The sequence below is a fragment of the Macrotis lagotis genome, chromosome 1, assembly GCF_037893015.1.
Source record: "Macrotis lagotis isolate mMagLag1 chromosome 1, bilby.v1.9.chrom.fasta, whole genome shotgun sequence".
NCBI lineage: Eukaryota > Metazoa > Chordata > Mammalia > Peramelemorphia > Peramelidae > Macrotis > Macrotis lagotis.
In genome coordinates, this window is record NC_133658.1 from 862,351,500 (window position 1) to 862,371,233 (window position 19,734).

The 19,734-nt window shown below is 38.5% G+C and overlaps 1 protein-coding gene across 1 annotated transcript in view; it reads right to left on the reverse strand.

The window, feature by feature from the left end:
• Window positions 1-13,933: 13,933 nt before the first annotated feature.
• Window positions 13,934-19,734, reverse strand: part of YTHDF2 (YTH N6-methyladenosine RNA binding protein F2) — a 43,943-nt gene continuing 38,142 nt past the window's right edge. Inside the window, exon 5 of the mRNA XM_074217916.1 lies at window positions 13,934-14,808. Coding sequence (XP_074074017.1) covers window positions 14,785-14,808 — 24 coding nt within the window. The 3' untranslated portion in view covers window positions 13,934-14,784. The remainder of the gene's footprint in view (window positions 14,809-19,734) is intronic.

Below are 19,734 nucleotides of genomic sequence, written 5' to 3' on the forward strand. Positions count from 1 at the left end.
CTGACAAATCCACAACTGAGCTTCCTTTTGGCTTTGGCCCAGGTGCTTCATTCATTCAGGAGCTATGAGTAGTTATCCTCCATTCTTTCCCAGTAACAAGTTGGATCCCTTCCAACCCCAGGAGCTCATCTTCCTGTGTCATCTCTTTTGTCATTTTAATATTGTCCATGGGGTTTTCTTGGCAAAGATACCAGAATGGTTTGCCATTTCCTTCCCTAGTGAATTACCTTTATCAGAACTCTCCATTAACCCTACACAACATAGCTCATAGTTTCATTGAGCTACAAAATTCTCTCCACCAAAATAAGGCAATGATCCAGAAGTGGGGGATGACCAGTAAAGAAGGTTAAAGAGGATTGATCAGACAAGATGAAAAAAAGAACCAAGAGAACCCATAGAAGGATGCAGTCAGTCAGTCAGCTTAAGAAGAGTGAGACCTGAGGAAATAAAGAGATCTTTTATGCTCTTAAAAATAAATAAGCTTTAGCTTAGTGCAAGGGTGGGAAAGACAAGGTGATGTAAAATGCAGAGGCATTAACATGTAAATTCTCTAAAGGCCATGACTTTCATTCTTGTGACTGGTATGGTGACATCATAGCTATTGCTTGCTGACTGAATAACTGAGAGATTGATTGATTTTCCTGGGAATTTGGTTGGGAAAAGGAAGAGATATACATAGGCTGATAACTTGAATGGATGAATTGTTCAAGGGAAAAGAGAGTTGTTTTAAGTATTTTAATGTCTAAATAACTCTTGTCCTTTGAAAGGTGTGATCATCTCTGTGAGCATTAGAGCAATAACCAGTAGAGAAGAAGAGCTAGAAAAGTAGGAGAAAGGGGAAAGTCAAATAGGCAATCTTCCAGGGCAGATGGAGGAGAGGGGATCATGGAACAAGTAGGGAGGAGATAATGTTGGCCATGAGAAGGGTCACCTCATCAGCACCGTTTTTAAAAAGTATTTCTTATATGTTCCAAGCAGTTTGCCCAACCCTGGGGAAACAGATACTACTCATCAGACAATCCTTGGCCCAAAAGGCTGTGGGTGTGGGTAAAGGTGGGGAATGAAATGTATGTATCATGTTCACTTCTTCTCTATCACCAAAGGAAAGGATAAAATGGAGAATAATGTTGAAATGATTGATAATAGAGAAGAGGGAGCTAGTTATGAATGAACCTAATTTTTTAGTGAAATATAAAGCAGGATCTTCTGCTAAGGAAGGACATGACAATGAGCAGAATAAATAAAAAGTGACTGGAACTTATTTTTTAATAACAAATATCTTTTCCCCTTCAAAATGGTACAATATAATAAGCATTTAAGTAATCTCAGGCATACTGCCTACCACATAATAGGCACTTTTCTATTTATCTACCTGCTTCCTAAGTATTCAATGTGAGTAAACTGGAGTTTTATAGGAAATTTCAAAGCTAAATTTATCTATTTTTAAAATGGAGGAAATAAACATTGTTTGGCTTAAGTTAGGAGAGTGAATGATCAGAGAATGGGGATTCCTAGTATAAATTAAGAGAGTCACTTTTGCCTCAGCCTCCTTTACTCATCGGCAGTCCCTTAGTCTGCCCTCCATAGACCATACAGAATTTTTATGTACATATTGGTTCTAATCATTAGATCAGAAATTCCTAAACCTGGGGGACAATTAGGTGGAGCAGAGGATAGAGCACTTAAACCTGGAGCCAGGCCGGACCTGAGTTCAAATTCAACTTCAGACACCTAATACTTACCTAGTTTTGTGACCTTGGGCAAGTCACTTAACCCCCACTGCCTTGCAAAAATAAAACAAAATTCCTAAAGCAGATACAAAAGCAGTTCTTGTCAGATAAATTTTTTCTGTCTGTTTTTTTACAAGGCAATGGGGTTAAGTGACTTGCCCAAGGTCATACAGCTAGGTAATCATTAAGTGTCTATCAGATTTGAGCTCAGGTCCTCCTGACTCCAGGGCTGGTGCTCTATGCTACCTAGCTGCCCCTGTGATGGTAAATTTTGATTTTTTTTTTTTTTTTAGTTTTAGGAGTACCTCGGTTCAAATCTGGTCTCAGACACTTCATAATTACCTAGCTGTGTGGCCTTGGGCAAGCCATTTAACCTCATTTGCCTAGAAAAAAAATTTAAAAAAATTGACCTAATCTGGAATGTCTTCTGATAAGGCTCTTTGCCCCAAGAAGGTAACCTTTATAGGAATTAGGACTAAGGAAAAGATATTAAAAGATACAGCCTGAGTTAACATTCTAGAACTGAGCAATTTAATCCATTTCTCTTGGTCTTTTCTCTCCACAAGGAATACATGAGGATTACTTTCTTCTATTCAGTGGGAGGTACTCATATTACCTCTTATTCAATTTGAATTCTCAGTGTGGATCTGATTTGAATGCCTCCCACTGAATGGAAGAAGGTAATTCTCATGGAGTAGATTTTGATCTAATACCTCCAAGGGATGAAGGGAGGAGGTGGACTGAAGACTGTGCTATTTTGAGGTCACATATAAGAGTTGAGGAGGGGGGAGGTGAAGCAATATTCTCCTCCAGAAGAGGCGTACTCTTCGTTAAGTTTTTCATTATCACAGTTAATCCATTCATCCAATGAAAGGTCCTTTTTCTTTCAACCATAACCCACTCACCTTTCCAAAAGGCTTTTTCCAGGAGCATGGAAAGGGCTTAAGGAAAAAAAATAATATTTGGGGAGAAAAATGAAAAGAATTATGCTTCCATAACAAATCCTTTCAAAGACTGGAGGAATGTAGAAAGACTTCATTGTAGTAGCTGAGCCTTGGAGGGAGACTAATTCAAGAAGTAGAAATGAGAAAGTCAAGTATTCTGGGCACTAGGCTAAGATGGAGAAGTGGGAAACTAGACACTGCTAGACACAAACTAGAAGATAGATAATAAAGCAAACTATGTGCTTTCCCAAAGAAGTGATGGACTCATGATGAGCAATAAAGCATGAATTTTCAAACACGGTCAAAGTAATCATTTGTTTTGACACTGAATATTTCTTTTTTTAATTTCTTTTTATTAAAGATAAATTTTCCCCCCAATCTTACTACTGAATATTTCTGATGCAATGTTTGATTTGCTTTTTTTTTTCTTTTTAGCCATTTGGGAGGAGGGGAAGGATAGGAAAGAGAAAGCTAAGAAGACAGTTGCCTAGCCAAAAGAAAGAAAACAAAGAGGGTTGTTAAAGCATTTTTAAATGCACCCAAAAGGCCAAAAGGAAACACAGATAATCAAGACAACTCCAAAAGTAACATGTTAAATTTGCTATATTAAAAGAAAAGCAGGGTGGCTAGGTAGTGCAGTGGATAAAGCACTGGCCCTGGAGTCAGGAGTACCTGGGTTCGAATCCGGTCTCAGACACTTAATAATATCTAGCTGTGTGGCTTTGGGCAAGCCACTTAACCCCATTTGCCTTGCAAAAAAAAAACAAAAAGCAAACTTTAATATGTATAAAAAAATGAGTTTATATAGTTTCCTATTTTCTTTTCTATTATACATAGAGGAATGCTTGTTTATTAAATTTAAAAAACATTTTCAAATGTAAAAAAAATTTGAATATCCCTTTTGGAGAACAAGTAGTTCAGTTTCCCAGGAACTTTGTGGTGCAGAAAAGGGAGTAATCTGAATTAAATCTGGAAATAAAGGCTGAAAATGAGCCTATGAAGGGCATCAAACCAAAGCAACAGGGAAATTTCCTGTGGGTAATTGAGTAGTGACTTGTGTTTTTGAAGTGACTATGTCCTTGGAGTTGGCAGCTATGTGGAGGGTAGATGCATTTCACTAAGCTGAAAGGACTAGTACCACAGGTTCTACTTCTGTATTTATATCATATTTCTTGCTACTGCTATAAACCAATCAGTCACATAACATACCAGTAAAAATCTCTAAGGACAATTTTTAGAACAGATACAAATTTTAGAACAAAAACAACTTGGTAATGGTATCACTGAATCAAAGGGATCCTTTGGGATAGCCCTTTGGGGATAGCTCCTAATTATTCTGCTTAAGGGTTGAAACATTCTCAACCATTTCAAGATGCACTTGAAAATCAGAGTGATTTGATGAAATTAAAATCAAAAACTGATTTTCTTAATGCAGCTTAAAAAGTAATTGTACCACCCCTCTACTCCATGCTCCAGCACCAAATATAAAATCTCTTTGACATTCAAATACCTTCTAAAGCTCATTCCCTCCTACTTTTCCAATCTTTGTACACCTTCCTCTGCAATGTAATCTTTCATCAAGTAACATATCCAGTTGTCTTTTGCTTTTCTTTGTATCTCCAGCACTTAGTACATTGTCTACCATATATTAGGTTCTCTCTTTTTTAAGTCTTTTGCAAGGCAATGGGGTTAAGTGATTTGCTCAAGATCACACAGCTAGGTAATTATTGTCTGAGGTTAGATTTGAACTCAGGTCCTCCTGACTCCAGGATTGCTGCTCTACCATGCCACCTAGCTGCCCCATAGCCACTGCACCACCTAGCTGTCCCATATATATTAGCACACCTCTGCTGCAGAGAGCCACTAGTTTGCTGCTATCACTTTGGATGTGTGGAGTTCTACTGCTTTATGTATAAAAAAGGGTGGGGAGACAGAGAGGGAAATGAATTGTGCTGAATCTCTAAGGTTTCTTTTAAAAAATTAATGATTTTTTTAACTTTTTTATTTTCAGCTTCAAATTCTTTCCTTCACTTCAACCCCTCCTCCAGCCATCGAGGAGTCAAGTAATATGACACTCATTATAAATGTGAAGTCATGCAAAGCATATTTCCTCATTAGCCATAAAAAAAGCAAGAAAAATAGAGTGAAAAACAATATGCTTCAGTCTGCAGTCAGAGCTCATCACTTCTTTCTCTAAAGGTGGATAGCATTTTTAATAATAATCATGGGTCTTTTGGAATTGTCTTTGATTGTTGTATTGCTCAGAGTAGCCATTCAATGAGACCGACTTCCTTGTTCTTCCTCCCATCTCTTGATTCCAGATGTTTTCCCTACTTTCCCAACTTCCTTCCTGTCTCAGAATCCCCACCTTCTGCTGGAAGCATTTCCCTGTTCTCCTCAATCTCAATCTTCCTTCAGACTTTCTCCAACTTTGTCTAAAATTGTTTTTGCCCTTACTTGTTTGCATGTTGTTTTCCTTCTTAGACTGAGAGGTCCTTGGGACTGGGACAGTTTTCCCTTTCTTAGCATAAGCTGGCACACATTAGGAGCTTAATGCTTCTTGACGTTTTTTTTATTTTATTTTATTTTTTTTTTAGATTTTTGCAAGGCAAATGGGGTTAAGTGGCTCACCCAAGGCCACACAGCTAGGAATTATTAAGTGTCTGAGGTGGGATTTGAACTCAGGTCCTCCTGACTCCTGGGCCAGTGCTCTATCCACTGCGCCACCTAGCTACCCCTGACTTATTTTTAAATGCTTATTATGTACCAGTCCTTGGGGATAGGGGAAAAAAAAGGAAAAAATCCATAGTCCCTATCTTCAAGAAACTTACATTCAAATGGATTCAAGTGACATTTATGTACCTATAAGGTTTTGCTGGTTACATCATGTATGTAATGGAATATGACTGTAGTGCAATAAAAAAACTTGATGCCTACAGAGAAGCATGGAAATATTTATGAAATCTGATATAGACCTAAGAAAACAATATACACAAGGACTAAAACAATATAAACAGAAAGAACAACAATGACAAACAACCACTACTGAATGCTATACAATTAAAGTGACTAAGCTTGTCCCCAAAGAAGAGATGAAGAATTATGAATGTAGAACATTACACAGGATATCATACTTTTTTGATGTTTGTTAGTACCGTTGAATTTTTCCATCTTTTTTTATTCTAAGAGATAGCACTCTAAGAGGGAAAGAGGAAAAGGAAACATTGGAAAATGTAGTTATATATAGAAAAAGATATTTAAATTACTTTTTTAAAGAAGAGATTTTTTAGTTTTTGCAAGGCAATGGGGTTAAGTGGCTTGCCCAAGGTCACACAGCTAGGTAACTATTAAGTGTCCGAGACCGGATTTGAACCCAGGTCCTCCTGACTCCAGGTCCGGTGATTCATCCACTGTGTCACCCAACCACCCCCCTAAGAAGAGATTTTTGTAGAGGAGAAAGGAAAACACCTTGAATGTATGGCTCAGAGGCCAGATTCAGCATTCTTACACCCAAAACTAAGTGAATGGCTGTACTAAGTTAGAAGATGAGGGTTAGCTTTGTAGTCTTTGTAGTAAGGGGACAGTCAACTTCAGCTTTAGGAAGATGACTTTGACAGCTGAGGGGATGGGTTGGAGTGGACAGATGCAACCGGGCTTGAAATGGTGGGAGTCCAGTGGGCAGTTAGGCGGTGCAGTGGATAGAACACCGGCCCTGGAGTCAGGAGGACCTGGGTTCAAATCCGGTCTCGGACACTTAATAGTTACCTAGCTGTGTGGCCTTTGGGCAAGCCACTTAACCCCATTTGCCTGGCAAAAACCTAGAAAAAAAAATTTTTTAATTAAAATTAGAAAAAAAAATGGAGGACCCAAGCAAACATCAAAAGACAATCCCTGGGGTAGCTAGGTGGTGCAGAGGATAGAGCACTGGCTGGAGTCTGGAGGACCTGAGTTCAAATCCGACCTCAGACGCTTAATAATTACCCGGTTGTGTGGCCTTGTGTATGTCACTTAACTCCATTTGCTTTGCAAATAGCTAAAAACAAAAAAAGAGAGAGAGAAAAGATGAGGGTGAGTGCCAGGATGGGGGCTGCATGAGCAGAGAGAAAGGAAGAGGCCATCCAAGACATCGCAAAGATAGAAGGGGACGGGGAGGGTGACACCTAGACCGTCTGGGGGTCTCCTGGCCCATAGAGGAAAAACTGGGAAGAGATAATGAGGCGATTTAGGGGATTTGGGGCCTTGTCACTTGAAGCTGAAAGGTTCCATAAAGAAGGTGGGGCTGATCTGTGCAAAAATAAGAATAAAAAGTCAGAGATGCAGAGTGGAGGCCAGGAGAGACCCCGGGCTGGGTGAACGGTCCTGAGGTCATCCGCGGGAAGGTGGCCCTTCCGTGGGTGGGGCTCGTGGCGGCGCCCCCCCCCCACTCCGCGCCCCGCACCGGCGGACGGGGCATCTGTGCCCGGCGCGCGGCAGGCGCAGGCGCAGGCGCCAGGAGGGGGAGCCCGCGGGCAGACGCGCCTCACGGCGTGGGAGCGATTACGGCCTGGCGCCGCGTGACCGCGCTTTACGGCAATGAGCCGCTTTCATCTTCACGACACGGCTGGGACTCAGCCCCCATTTGCCGATGAAGACCTCGGAGGGGGCAGAGGTTAAAGGGCTAGTCCGGGGTCACGGACTTGACACTGTTTTAAAAAATGAGTTCGGATTAAAAATCCGCTTGGGGTCGCCACGTCCGGCGGGTGTGCCGAACCCCGGGCACCGGGCGTCCTACTCCGCTGCCCAGGAGCCCAGCGGGCAGGGGGCCCGCACGTGGTCGGGGGAGGGGCGGCGCGGAGCCACCTGTACGCAGGCGCGGCCCCGCCGTCTCCCGCAGAGCCGAGCGGCTGCAGTCCTGACTGCGGGGGCGGGGCGGGGCGGGGCGGAGAAAGAGGAGTCGCCCCCCCCCCCCCGCCTGGGCGCTGCAGGGCGCAGGCGCAGAGGCGCCGAACGGAAGGAGCTCGCCGCGGGGCGGGGCCGCGGGCCCCCTCTGGGGTGGTCCCACTCGGACCGCCCCCTGCGCAGGGTCCCTGCCGGAATGGCCCCGTCCCCCTCGGGCCTGCGGCGTTTCAGGAGACTGAGGCGGGGCGGGGGGCTCCCGGCCGGGGGTGGCGCCGGCCACGGGACGGCCGGGCCTGCAGCAGGTTCTTGGGGAGGGGATCCGGGAAAGGCCGAGACCCGAGTCGAGAAGGGCGCTGGGCATTTGGCCCAGTTTAATGACGCCCGGACTGTCTGGTTGGCGGCAGCGGCTCAGTGGGAGATCTCGCAGGTCCGGCGCCGGTCCCTTAACTTCACAGATGAGGACGGGAACGCAGATAAGCCAAGTGATTCGATCTCACACCCAGGGAGCAGGGCCTCCAATTCCAGATCCAGTCCACCTAGAGGCTAGCGAGCCACAAGATGATCAATTTTTCACTTCTTCAAGAAAATCATTAGATTTTAAATCATTCAGCATGCCCCATTATAGGCTCAATTCTGAACGGAGGCAGTCTATAGTGGAAAGAGCAGAAACTGGGATCAGGGGGTTAAAATCTCACTTCTGAAAATGTAGCCTGCGGAAATAGAGGTCAAGGAATTTTTACATTTGTGTGTTAAGATTCCTCATCTGTGAAAGTCCTCTAGGATCCACAGTTCCCCTACTGCATCTTTTTCCTTTCCAGTCTAAGAACTAATGACACGTGGTATCAAGACTTGTAGGGGTAACAAACCCTGAAGGGCTTAGCACCCTTATATATAAATATAAATAAAACACAAAACTGGTCTTTCCTGCCCTGCCCTACACCTCTGCCTAATATTCCTTGAGAACTCTACCAGTCTTCCAAGCATCATTAATTGATCTTCACCTTCCCCCTCACACTCCCCATATCCAATCATTTCCCCCATGTATCCCCATTCTCTCAACTTCCCTTAACCACTATCTTAATTCAAGCTCTTATCACCTCTCACCTGGACAATTTCAACAGGCTTCTAATTTCTCCCTTCCTCAGGTCTTCTCTCTATACCATTTTCTACACAAGTGCTAAGTGGAATGTCTAAAAAGCCAAGCAACTAATGAGAAAACAACTATGCAAAATATAAAAAAAGCCTCAAAAAGGAAAATGTTAAAATGCTACAAGAATTCCTTGGAAGAATTAGAGATAAGAACGTTAGAGGAAAAATTGGGAAAAAAGGGTGAAGCAAGAAAATTATAAAGAGAATTAGCAGGCTGATAAAAAGAGGCACAAGAAATTATTGAAGAAAATACTTTAAAAACCAGAATTGGTCAAATGGGAAATGAGGGACAAAAATTCACTAAAGAGAACTCCATAAAAAGTGACCAGATGAAAAAGTAAAAAAGCTCACTGGGGAATTAGAATTGGGCAAGTGGAAGCTAATGACCCCATGAGAGATCATGAAACAATCAAGATCAAAAGAAAAAAGGTAGAAAATAAGAACTATTTCCTAGAAAAGGAGAAGTGACCTGGAAACAGATATGAACTGAAATATTTTAAGAATTATTAATACTTCCTGAAACCTATTTCAAGAAATTAACAGGAAAACTAATCTGATATATTGAGAAGGTAAATAGAAATGCAAAGAACTCACTAATCACCTCCTGAATGAAAATCCCAAAATGAAAATTCTCAGAGATCCTAGGTCAAAGAGAAAATACTTCAAGCAGGGAAAAAGAAGTAATTCAAGTATCATAGAGCCACAAGAAGGATCACACAAGATTTAGCAATTTCCATACAGAGGGTTTGTAATATGATATTCCAAAAGACAAGCTAAGATTACAAGCAATAATCTACCCAGAAAAACCAAGTATAATCCTTCAGGGAGAATAATGGACATTTAATAAAAGAGGAATTTCAAGGAAAAAAAAAGGCAACCCAAAATTGAAAGGAAAACTTGACATTCAGATACAAGAGAAGCCAAAAGAGTAATCATAATGAACTCAATAAAGTTATAACTGTACATTTCTTATAAGGGAAGATGACACAATTTAAGTCCTAAGAATTTTATCTTTATTAGGGCAATATGAAGAGGGCCTGAATGTGAGTCAATTAATATTGCAAAGTCTTAAAGAAAAAAGGGGGGGATGAGAAAAAGGAATGCAATGGGAGACAGTCAGAAAGGTAGAATGGGTAGAATTTTCTCACAAAAAGAGAAGAGCACAGCTTTTACAGGAGAGAGGCAAGATGGGGCTGAGGGAAGAAGCATATGAAAAACTGCTAGAACCTCACTCTCATCAGAATTGGTTCAAAAAGGAGGGAAAGGGGATAAAAGGGGGAGGGGGCAGGAATGATGAAAGATTAAAAAAAAGCTCACCCCTAAAAGAGAAGTGGATGGTAGGATGGATTAAAAATTACAAGTGACACATCTGAAAGAGTTTAAAAAAAAGGGGGGGAGATAGAACAGAATCTAATATGCTTCACCTGAAGTAAAAATAGGTAGGGATGGCAAAAGCAAAAATGTACTTTAATAAATGAGTTAGTTTGGGAAACATGCTAAAATTTACCATAGACAATGGCGCTAGGGCAGCTAGGCGGCAAAGTGGATAGAGCCCTGGTATGTCAGGACAGGATTTCAAATCCAGCCCCAGACACTTGACCATTACTAGCTGTATCACCTAACCCTGATTACCTTGTATCCAGGCCATCTCCAGTTGTCCTGATTCATATCTGGCCACTGGACTCAGATGGCTTTAGAGGAGAAAGTGAAACTGGTGACTTAGCACAGTAGCCCCTAACTCAAATCCAGTTCATATGCTTGTCATGATATCACCTCTCAGATGTCATGGTCTTCAAAAAAATGGACAAACATTATTACCATAGACAATATCAAACATTTATACAAGTTTCTCATAAAGGCTTCATTTGAGAATAAAGCCTTCCAATTTACAAAAATAAGAGCCAATTCTCAACTGATAGTCAAAAAATATAAACAGGCAGTTTTCAGAAGAAATCTAATCATTGATTAGAGAAATGCAAATTAAAACTACTTCACACCAATCAGAAATGATAAATGCTGGATGGGATGAGGGGAAAAATAGATCCTTATAACTATATATAAACTGAAGTACAATCTTCTCACTTTCTTTTATAGTTAACATGAAAATGTTTTGCATTTCACAAATAAAATTTATATTGCATGCCTTCTCAGTGGGTATGGAAGGGAGTGGGTGAAAGAGAATTTGGAATTCAAAATTTAAAAAGAATGTTAATAAAATTTGCCCTGGTTCACACATCAATTAAATGTTTGAGGCAGAATTTGAACCCAGGTCTTCTTTCTGAATTCTACTATACAATGGTGTCTTTTCATGGAAAGTTGGGGATGGGGGACACACCTTATCTTATATTGATTATGCTAAAAAAGACATACTATATCATAAAATATGTTCCCTGAAGGCAGAAACTAATTTTTATCTTCTAATCTCTAGAAGCACCCAGCACAGTATGGGCAGATAATATATATTTCAGTTTTCAGAAAGAGTAATGATACTGCCCTGGTCACACTAAACATATCTCTAATATTTCATTAAATCCCAGGTTTCACAATTTAAGAAGGGCATTACTTCTGGTAAAGAGGAAGGAAATCAGATTGAAAGGTCTTTTTCAATTATAGGAATGTGATCTGAAGGAGCCAGAAATGCAAAAAAAAATCTGGAAAAGGGAACTGAGATTTAAAGTAGGGTGGACTTAATTGTAATCTTCAGGTTCAAAGAACCACATGAATGAGGAATTACAGACACATTGTACATGGATGAAGAAGTCACAAAGAAGCAATCTTGGACTTGATAAAACTTTCTGACAATTAGTCATCAAAAAAAATGTCACATGCTGCCCTAGGATATTATGAAGGCACTCTTCATAAGCTCTTTCAGTAGAATTTGTAGGACTTGTCAGGGATGTGGAGGTGGGAATTTTATCAGTTAGACAAGAAGACCACAGAAATCACTTTCAACTCTATAAAAATGGATTAAGAATGCAGAGGTAGAGGGGATATTCATACGAATAAAATCATAGCACTTTGGAGCTTGGGGGAAGGGAGGGGTAAAAAGGAATGTTTCCTCTCTATACCATATCCTACCTCCCAACACCAGATGTGTGATTTCAGGGCTACTGGATAGGAGAAACAACACAACTTGAGGCATTCATCATCTTAAACCCAGAGGTGAAAAAAATTGGAAAATATCTGTACTCAAAACTTTCTACATCAACAACAAAAAATTTTACTAATTTAGATTGTGAAAATGTAAGCTTGAGTTGACATTTGTTAAACATGCAAAAGGAACATGTCACAATAATTGGACAAGCAAGGAAAGTGTCACCAGTCATTTAAAATGGAATTCAGGCTAAAAATTTTAGGTGTGCCACGTTCAGTCTCTTCCATTAATGTGTTAACCAATTATTTCCGAATATAATGTCATCACATTTTAAGGATGTAATTCTACAAACTAAGAAGAAAAATCTTTAAGGGTTTTAGATACAGCTTAAATTGTTATAATATGATAGGTCTGGGTCAGACATTAAACAATCACATTCACAAGCTTAGAGAACTGAATAAGGCCTTCAGATTTAATATATAAGTCCCAAAATTGAGTCAATTTCCAAGGAAAACAATGCCTTTGGCTAGAATAGGATCCTTTTTTTTCTTATTTTCTGCATGGTGAATCAACCAAACAACAAATGAAATCTCAACATCATAAGTCATTCAAAATCTAAAAAGCACATTATGAGAAATACAGTGGAATGAGAGCATTTTTATTGATGCAGCTGAAAAAAAAAACCCTGACATTTTTAGAAAACAGCTAAAGAAGTGCAACTTTATAAATCAAACTATTCTGCAATGCAAGCATTTCAAATTAAACTGAAAAGCATCTGGATAACTGCATATCCAACTTGAATAGGAGGTATGAAAATTCAGATTAAAACTGCTCCTGAATTTGCTTTCATATACCTGTGACTACACATCAAACCACAGCTACCAAAGGTTGTACAGTAGTTGATTTTGCATTTAAGTACAAGTAGGATCTAGTTCACACAACTTTCAGCTGAAATTAGGAGCTCTAAGTATCCAGTTGTTAATATTTCCAGATGTAGAAACTTATCTCAAATCTTCAGCTGACTTGAGAATACATTAGGCCTTCCCTAGTCTCAGGAGAAAAATATGCTCTTTAAGATTCCTAGAAATAGAGTAATACAGGAGTATTTCATTACGCCTGCATTTTACTGTGTTAAACAGAGAAAACCCCCTCAAGTGGGGACCCAAGTTAATGAGAGATTAGCATATATCTATAGGCACTCCCTCCTCTGAATTATCTGAGACAAGGCATTAACCAGAGATCAAGCTGGCTACTTGCAACATAGGAAAATAAAAGTCAGTTTGCCAGTAGTCAAAAAAAATCTGGCCAGTCTGACAAAGGCTCTCTCTTTTGCAAAGTTTGTTGAAAGTACACTTAAAATTGAGACTGTCCAGAAGTATGCAAGAGTGTGGCAACACTGATTATTAGAAAGGTTACCCTAGGCTCTTTTTTGCATGTTTTCTTTATAGAAATTGCTTCTTACTATATTGTCCTAACTCCTTATCTCATGGAAGAATCTTGACTAAAACTCAAGTTCAAATTATGAAAATATAACTAAGATAGAATATGCTCATTTTTTATAATCTCCATGGATAACAACTAAAGATGATGGCAATTCTGATGTAGATAAATATGCACCACTCTCAAATTAGGCATAAAATTGAAACTGTGATTTTGAATGCTGTGGTTGCAAGGATCAAGCCTAGCCTAGAATTTCTTGTTTCTGGGCCTGTGAAATGTTAGTGAAATTCTGTCATGAATGTATATTAAGAAGAAGCATGTCTGAAGTCCCATACCTACATCCTGGGTACTTTAGAAGAACTGACTCTGTGCTGCACATGCGCCAGTAAAAAAGAGGGCACTTACTGCCTTAGGCTTATGGGATAACTTGTACTATGAGCTCTTTTTCCAGGGAACTCCCTTGGAAACTCGGCAAGAAGTAGTACATCATCAAGTCTATGTACCCAAACTGATATGGAGAGGTCATCTTGCCCAGAGTGTAAAGGCATACCTGAGTTCCTCCATTTTATAACAGTCTAAAATAATGTCTCCTCCTCAACTTGCCAATCACTATCAATTCATATATATGGTACACACCTCCAATTTCCTCCAAATTCAAGTAGGCTTTTTAAATATTCAATATGAAATGGTACGAGAAGTGATGCTCAACAGGATCTCACGTTTATTATTGAGAAGTGATTAATGGTAAAAAGAAAGGCAGTGCCCTTTCCTCATTGGCTGAACAAGAAACTGAAGAAACATTCACTACACATTTTACAATATTTTTCTCTTCCAAATGCATTTTCTGTAAACAAGTTTTTACCACTGTTCTTAGCTTTGAAATCAAATTAATCCTGACTTAATCTGTATAATGTACAAGAACAGAACATTTCTTAGGACTCCTAGTACTTTACTTTGAGTAACAAAGGGTCAGAGAAAATGAACCACCCTCAGAGACACAACCTTGGGGTAACACTCTGCTCAATTCTTCTAGACAAAAATTCTTCATAAAAAATGTTCTTCCAGTTCGGAAAAGAAAAACCAATTCCACTTTTGGGGGTGGATGTCCAAAACCTTCACAACTCGGTGTTCCAAGTGCAAATGTCAAAATGGGGGGAAGAGGAAAGGGTTTAAAAATTAGAGAAAAACTGTATGCCATTTACGGACTTTAAAATCCGAAAAACATAGTAAAAAGACAAAAAACAAAGCATTATGCTCTGAAATCACAACCAAAGGCAAAATAAAGGGGACATTTTTCACCTAAACTATCTAGAGGGATTTTTTGTTTAGTTTTTTCCTTTTTTTTTTCTTTTTTTTTTCTTTTCCAGTTAAGTCCTATGTCTTTTGTGAAATTCCAATACTTTTAACTGCAAGTCTGCAATCGTCTCTTTGAAGTCAATGAAATTAAGAAAAAAAGTCCTAATTCTTTCAAAGGTCATTTCTCTTCTTCTCTCTCTCAGAAGGATATTCAGGTGCAACCGTTGCTGCAGTCTTTGCAGGAGAGCTGCCTTTATTTCACACGACCTTGGCGTTCCTGCAGAAGGAAAGAGAAAAAGTTCAAAATCTTTCAACTAAAACTACCACCCAAAGTAAGGTTTCTTTGCAGCAAACTCAAACTTCATTCATTGGTTATAAGATTACATTTATGAAAATATTCCAGTATCAGTGAGATAATATAGGAAATTAATAGGATTTAAAGACCCTAGGACTAAGAAAAAATAGTCCAGATCAGAGGTGATAAGAATCTGAATGGTTTGTTGCCAAATATCTAGAGAAAGAAGTGAAAGAGAGAATAGGAGATATCAAATAACAACAGTTGACCATTTTTTAAACTTTTTTGCATGGTGCTGGGATTGGGCAGCCTGTCCGGGACCATGGGGTCAGGTGGTTGCTGGGTCTCTGGGGTGTGATGTGGGCTTGGGGTCTCCTGGTCACAGGTGCTCTGTCCACTTCACCACTCAGCTGCCCCACAGTACTTTTGAAGAGGAACAGAGTGAAAGGGGAGAGAAAAATATAATAGATAGTAGTAGGGAGGAATGGATGGAGGGAGTTACAATCAGCAACGGCAACTGTGGAAAAATATGGAAATAACTTTGATGGTATTAGAACACAGACTGAAACACATCTTTTTCTCTTTCTTTTACTTTATTTCTCATGAGGTTTTATATTTTTATGTTTACCCATAAAACAAGAATATTTTAGTAAAGTGTAAATGAAAAAAATAAATAAAAGCTTAAAGAGTTGACAAATTCTTTCAACTAAAAAACATCACCACCAATTTCTCTTTACACCAGGGGTTGTTAATTCATTAGGTGGGTTGTTTTTGGTTTTGGAGTTTTTTGCGGGGTGAAGGGTCCATAAGTAGGTAGGTAAAAATAGGTTTGCAGTTAACTCAAAACTATAATGAAGGGGCGGCTAGGTGGCAGAGTGGATAAAGTACTGGCCTTGAAGTCAGGAGTACCTGGGTTCAAATCTGGTCTCAGACACCTAATAATTACCTAGCTGTGTGGCACTGGGCAAGCCACTTAACCCCATCTGCCTTGCAAAAAACCTAAAAAAAATAACTATAATGAAGAAAATGATCTAGACATGACTATGGGTTCCCAAATGCTTTGCCAATTAAGGACAAGTTACAGTGGATCCTACATCAAGGGAGAAAGGTTTTACATGGTTAAGAGTGAGTATATCTTATCCTAGGAGCATTCTAATTAAGCTTGAAGAGTCTTATTAACCAGAAGAATGGCTACTAGGGTAATGAATTGGTTTTTTTTGACCTGAGTAACACATGCAATCCAAGGTGTGCTTGCACTCTGCTTCGGTAGAGAGAGGGGAAACACACACACACACACACACACACACACACACACACACTGAAATTACATGTATTTTTGGAAGAGAAAGAATTGTTCTTTGGGAGCAAAAATATGGGAGGAGAACTTCTATGGGAAAACTTGGGTTTTGAGATGAGTGGCTTTTCAATTATTCATATTATTGTTCCAAAAATGGAAAAAACAGCTTTCAAGGGCTATCACTCAGACCCAAAAAGACAGGAGCAGAGAATCATGTGGCTTGCAGCAGTAGCAACAATAGCCAAATGGGCACACAGGACCACAACATAAGAGCTGTACACACAACTTGTTGTAGAAGGGAAATTAGATAATATGGTTAAAATCTCCTTCAAGGATTGTAGAAAGGAAAAAAGAAGAGCATCTTCTATAACTGTCCTGCTCCCACCAAAACCAGGCACAGATTAAACTATGAATAGGTGATGAATGATGTATTATCATGTGCCCTAGAAAAGGCCCTGCGTCAGTCTATAGACTATGTCATGTTTACTAGTAGTACTACCCAATCATGATAGCTCACATTTATATAGCAATCAAAGTCATTTGCTAGTGATTTCTTAAAAATCTGAAAATATATATAACTCAATAACCTTTGGAGTTCACTAAATAAATGTCTTAGGGGAAAATAAAATATAAGGAGCTCAGAAAACAGGGAAGCTATAGGAAGAAATTAAATTCAGAACTTCATATACCATATTTCATTAATAAATTTAAACTGAATTGTGACTAAAATTAAAAACCATCCCAGTAAAATTGAGCAGATCACAAATTCTTAAACAGAGCAATACAAATTTTAGAATAGGTAATTTTGATTAATGAAACTGAAAAGCAAAAATAAAAAGCAACTGACTGAGAAAAATCTTTTTGTATTCAATTTCTGAGATAATGGTTTGGTAACCAAGACAAACAAAGCTAACAGAAAAAAGATCAAGTCATTCTCCAATAAATAATTGGTCAAAAAAGAAGAACAAATAGCTCTCAAAAGAAAAATGGCTATTAGCAACTATATGAAAGAATGCAAAATCAAAATAACCCTGTTTCATCTCACACTCAACAAACTAGCTAAGATAAAGATAGTAGGTTAACCTTAGAGGGGTTGTAGAATAAAAGACCAGTATATATCACTGATAGAGCTGTAAACTCTAAAATTATTCAGAAAAGTAGGCAATATGTATTAAATAAAGTAGCTAAAATGTCACTTTGACCCAGAGATTCCACATTTCAGCAATCTAACCTTTAGGTAATTGCCAAAAAAGTTCCATATGGAAACCAATATGTTTACAATGACAATTTCTGTGATAGCATAACAATTGGAAACAAAATAGGTGCCCACCAATTGTGGAATGGCTAAACAAACTGTGGTACAAAAATGTAATGAACTATTTTGATGCTTGTAGTATGCTTATGTAAATATGATAAATGCAGAGAAACATGGACTTAAAAGAATACCATGGAAAATAAATATTGCAAAATTACAAAGAATCTCTAATTTTTTAAGTACTGATTGTATATTCAGGGTTTACTTATTGCAAAATTACAAAGAATAATATCTGAATTTTTTTAAAGTTTTGATGGTACACTCAGTGCTTATTTAGTCTACTATGTACCAGAAATAAAAGCAGGCACTTAATCTCTATTAACTGACTGATTTCTGCAATTTTTCCTCCCTTTTCCTACTTTTAAAAAAATTATGAAACAGCTAGGTGGTGCAGTGGAAAGAGACCAGACCTGGAGTCAGGAGAATCAGAGTTCAAATCAGACCTCAGAAACTTAGTAATTACCTAGCTGTATAATCTTGGACAGGACATTTAAGCCCACAGCCTTTCAAAAAAAGCAACAACAACAAAAAATTTATGATAAAAGAGATAGCTCTCTCAGAAAAAGAAGGGGGAAAGCACAGGGAGACAATCTAAGTAAAAACCATCAATAAGAATCTATCTTTAAAAAATGGTGTCAATATTGGATTTATAAACTGAAATCACCAATTCTGGATTAAATGATTGTAGTAATGTAAATGAATTCAACTTATTTAGTTGCCACATACAAAAACAAAGAAAAGCAAAAAAGACAAAGTCGGTGTCTTCATTGAGAAGCACTTGAATACCTAAAAAAATGGTATCTCAGAATCCATCAGAAATAAACTATCAAAAGTCTTTGAATTTAACAAAAAACAAAAAACTTTAGACTGGATTTTTTGTAAACTTCTCAAACACATATTCAACATACAAACATCAACTCGAGGGCCTCTAATACCTTATTTCCATCCAAGCCTTGGTTCAAGCAAAACCAGAACTATTTACTATCCCATAAATAAGTCATTAATTCCTTCTTATGGCAATATGCAGTTCCCTCTGTTCTTTCTTCAAGGACCAGCTCTTTTAAAAACTATCCTACTAGGCCTCTTCACTGATAATAAACTGACATTCATATAATCCTTTCATGTTTGTAAAACCTATTATACACATTATCTCATTGCATCTGCACCCAAAACCTTATGGGGACCCAGACAATACAAATATCAATTCTTCTTTCAATCAAATAAGCATACAGAAGACCACTCTTAAAAAGGTTAAGAGATGGTAGGTCTACCCCTCTTTCACTGAACGGAGTCACTCTTCCTCTTTTACTTTTCCTCAAAGTCTGTGGCTCAAGCTTCACATTATTTTTTTCTGTGTTTTGTTATAACAGCTTATATTTTCTCAACTAAACTGCAATTTTCATGAGAGCAAAGACTTGGTCTTTTCTAAGGACTGACTAAATTGTCAAGGAAAAAAGCATTCAAATACTCTGATTTCTATGGTATAAAGAACTAGTCTCATCAATACTGTTTAGTACTGGCTAAGAAATAGAGTGGTAGGATCAGTGGGTTAGATTAGGTGCAAAAGAAACAGCAGTAAATGACTATAGTAATCTACTGTTTGATAAACCCAAAGATTCTAGCTTCTGGGTTAAGAATTTACTCTTCAGGGGCGGCTAGGTGGCATAGTGGATAAAGCACCGGCCTTGGAGTCAGGAGTATACCTGGGTTCAAATCCCAGACACTTAATAATTACCTAGCTGTGTGGTCTTGGGCAAGCCACTTAACCCCATTTGCCTTGCAAAAACCTAAAAAAAAAGAATTTACTCTTCAAAGGAAAACTGAAGACACTTTGGCAGAAACTAGGCACAGACCAACATCTCACTACCTTATGTGTGTGTGTGTGTGTGTGAGCAATGTTCACACACACACACACACACACACACCCAAGATAAGGTCAAAATGTGTACAGGATTTAGACACAAAAGGTATTATTATTATTATTATTATTATTATTATTATTATTATTATTATTATTATTGTTATTAGCCAATTAGGAAAACAAGGAATAGTTTACTGTTAGATCTATGGAAAGAGGAGCAATTTATGACCAAAGAGATAGAGAACATCAAAAACAAACTGGTTAATATATAACACTAAATTAAATGATTTTTGAACAAACAAAACCATTACAACCGAGAATTTTTAAAAAGATTGTGATAAGCAGGGAAACAATTTTTACAACTAGTGCTTTCGAAGGACTCATTTCTAAAACATAGAAAACTGAGTCAAATGCAGAAAAAAACAAATCATTTCC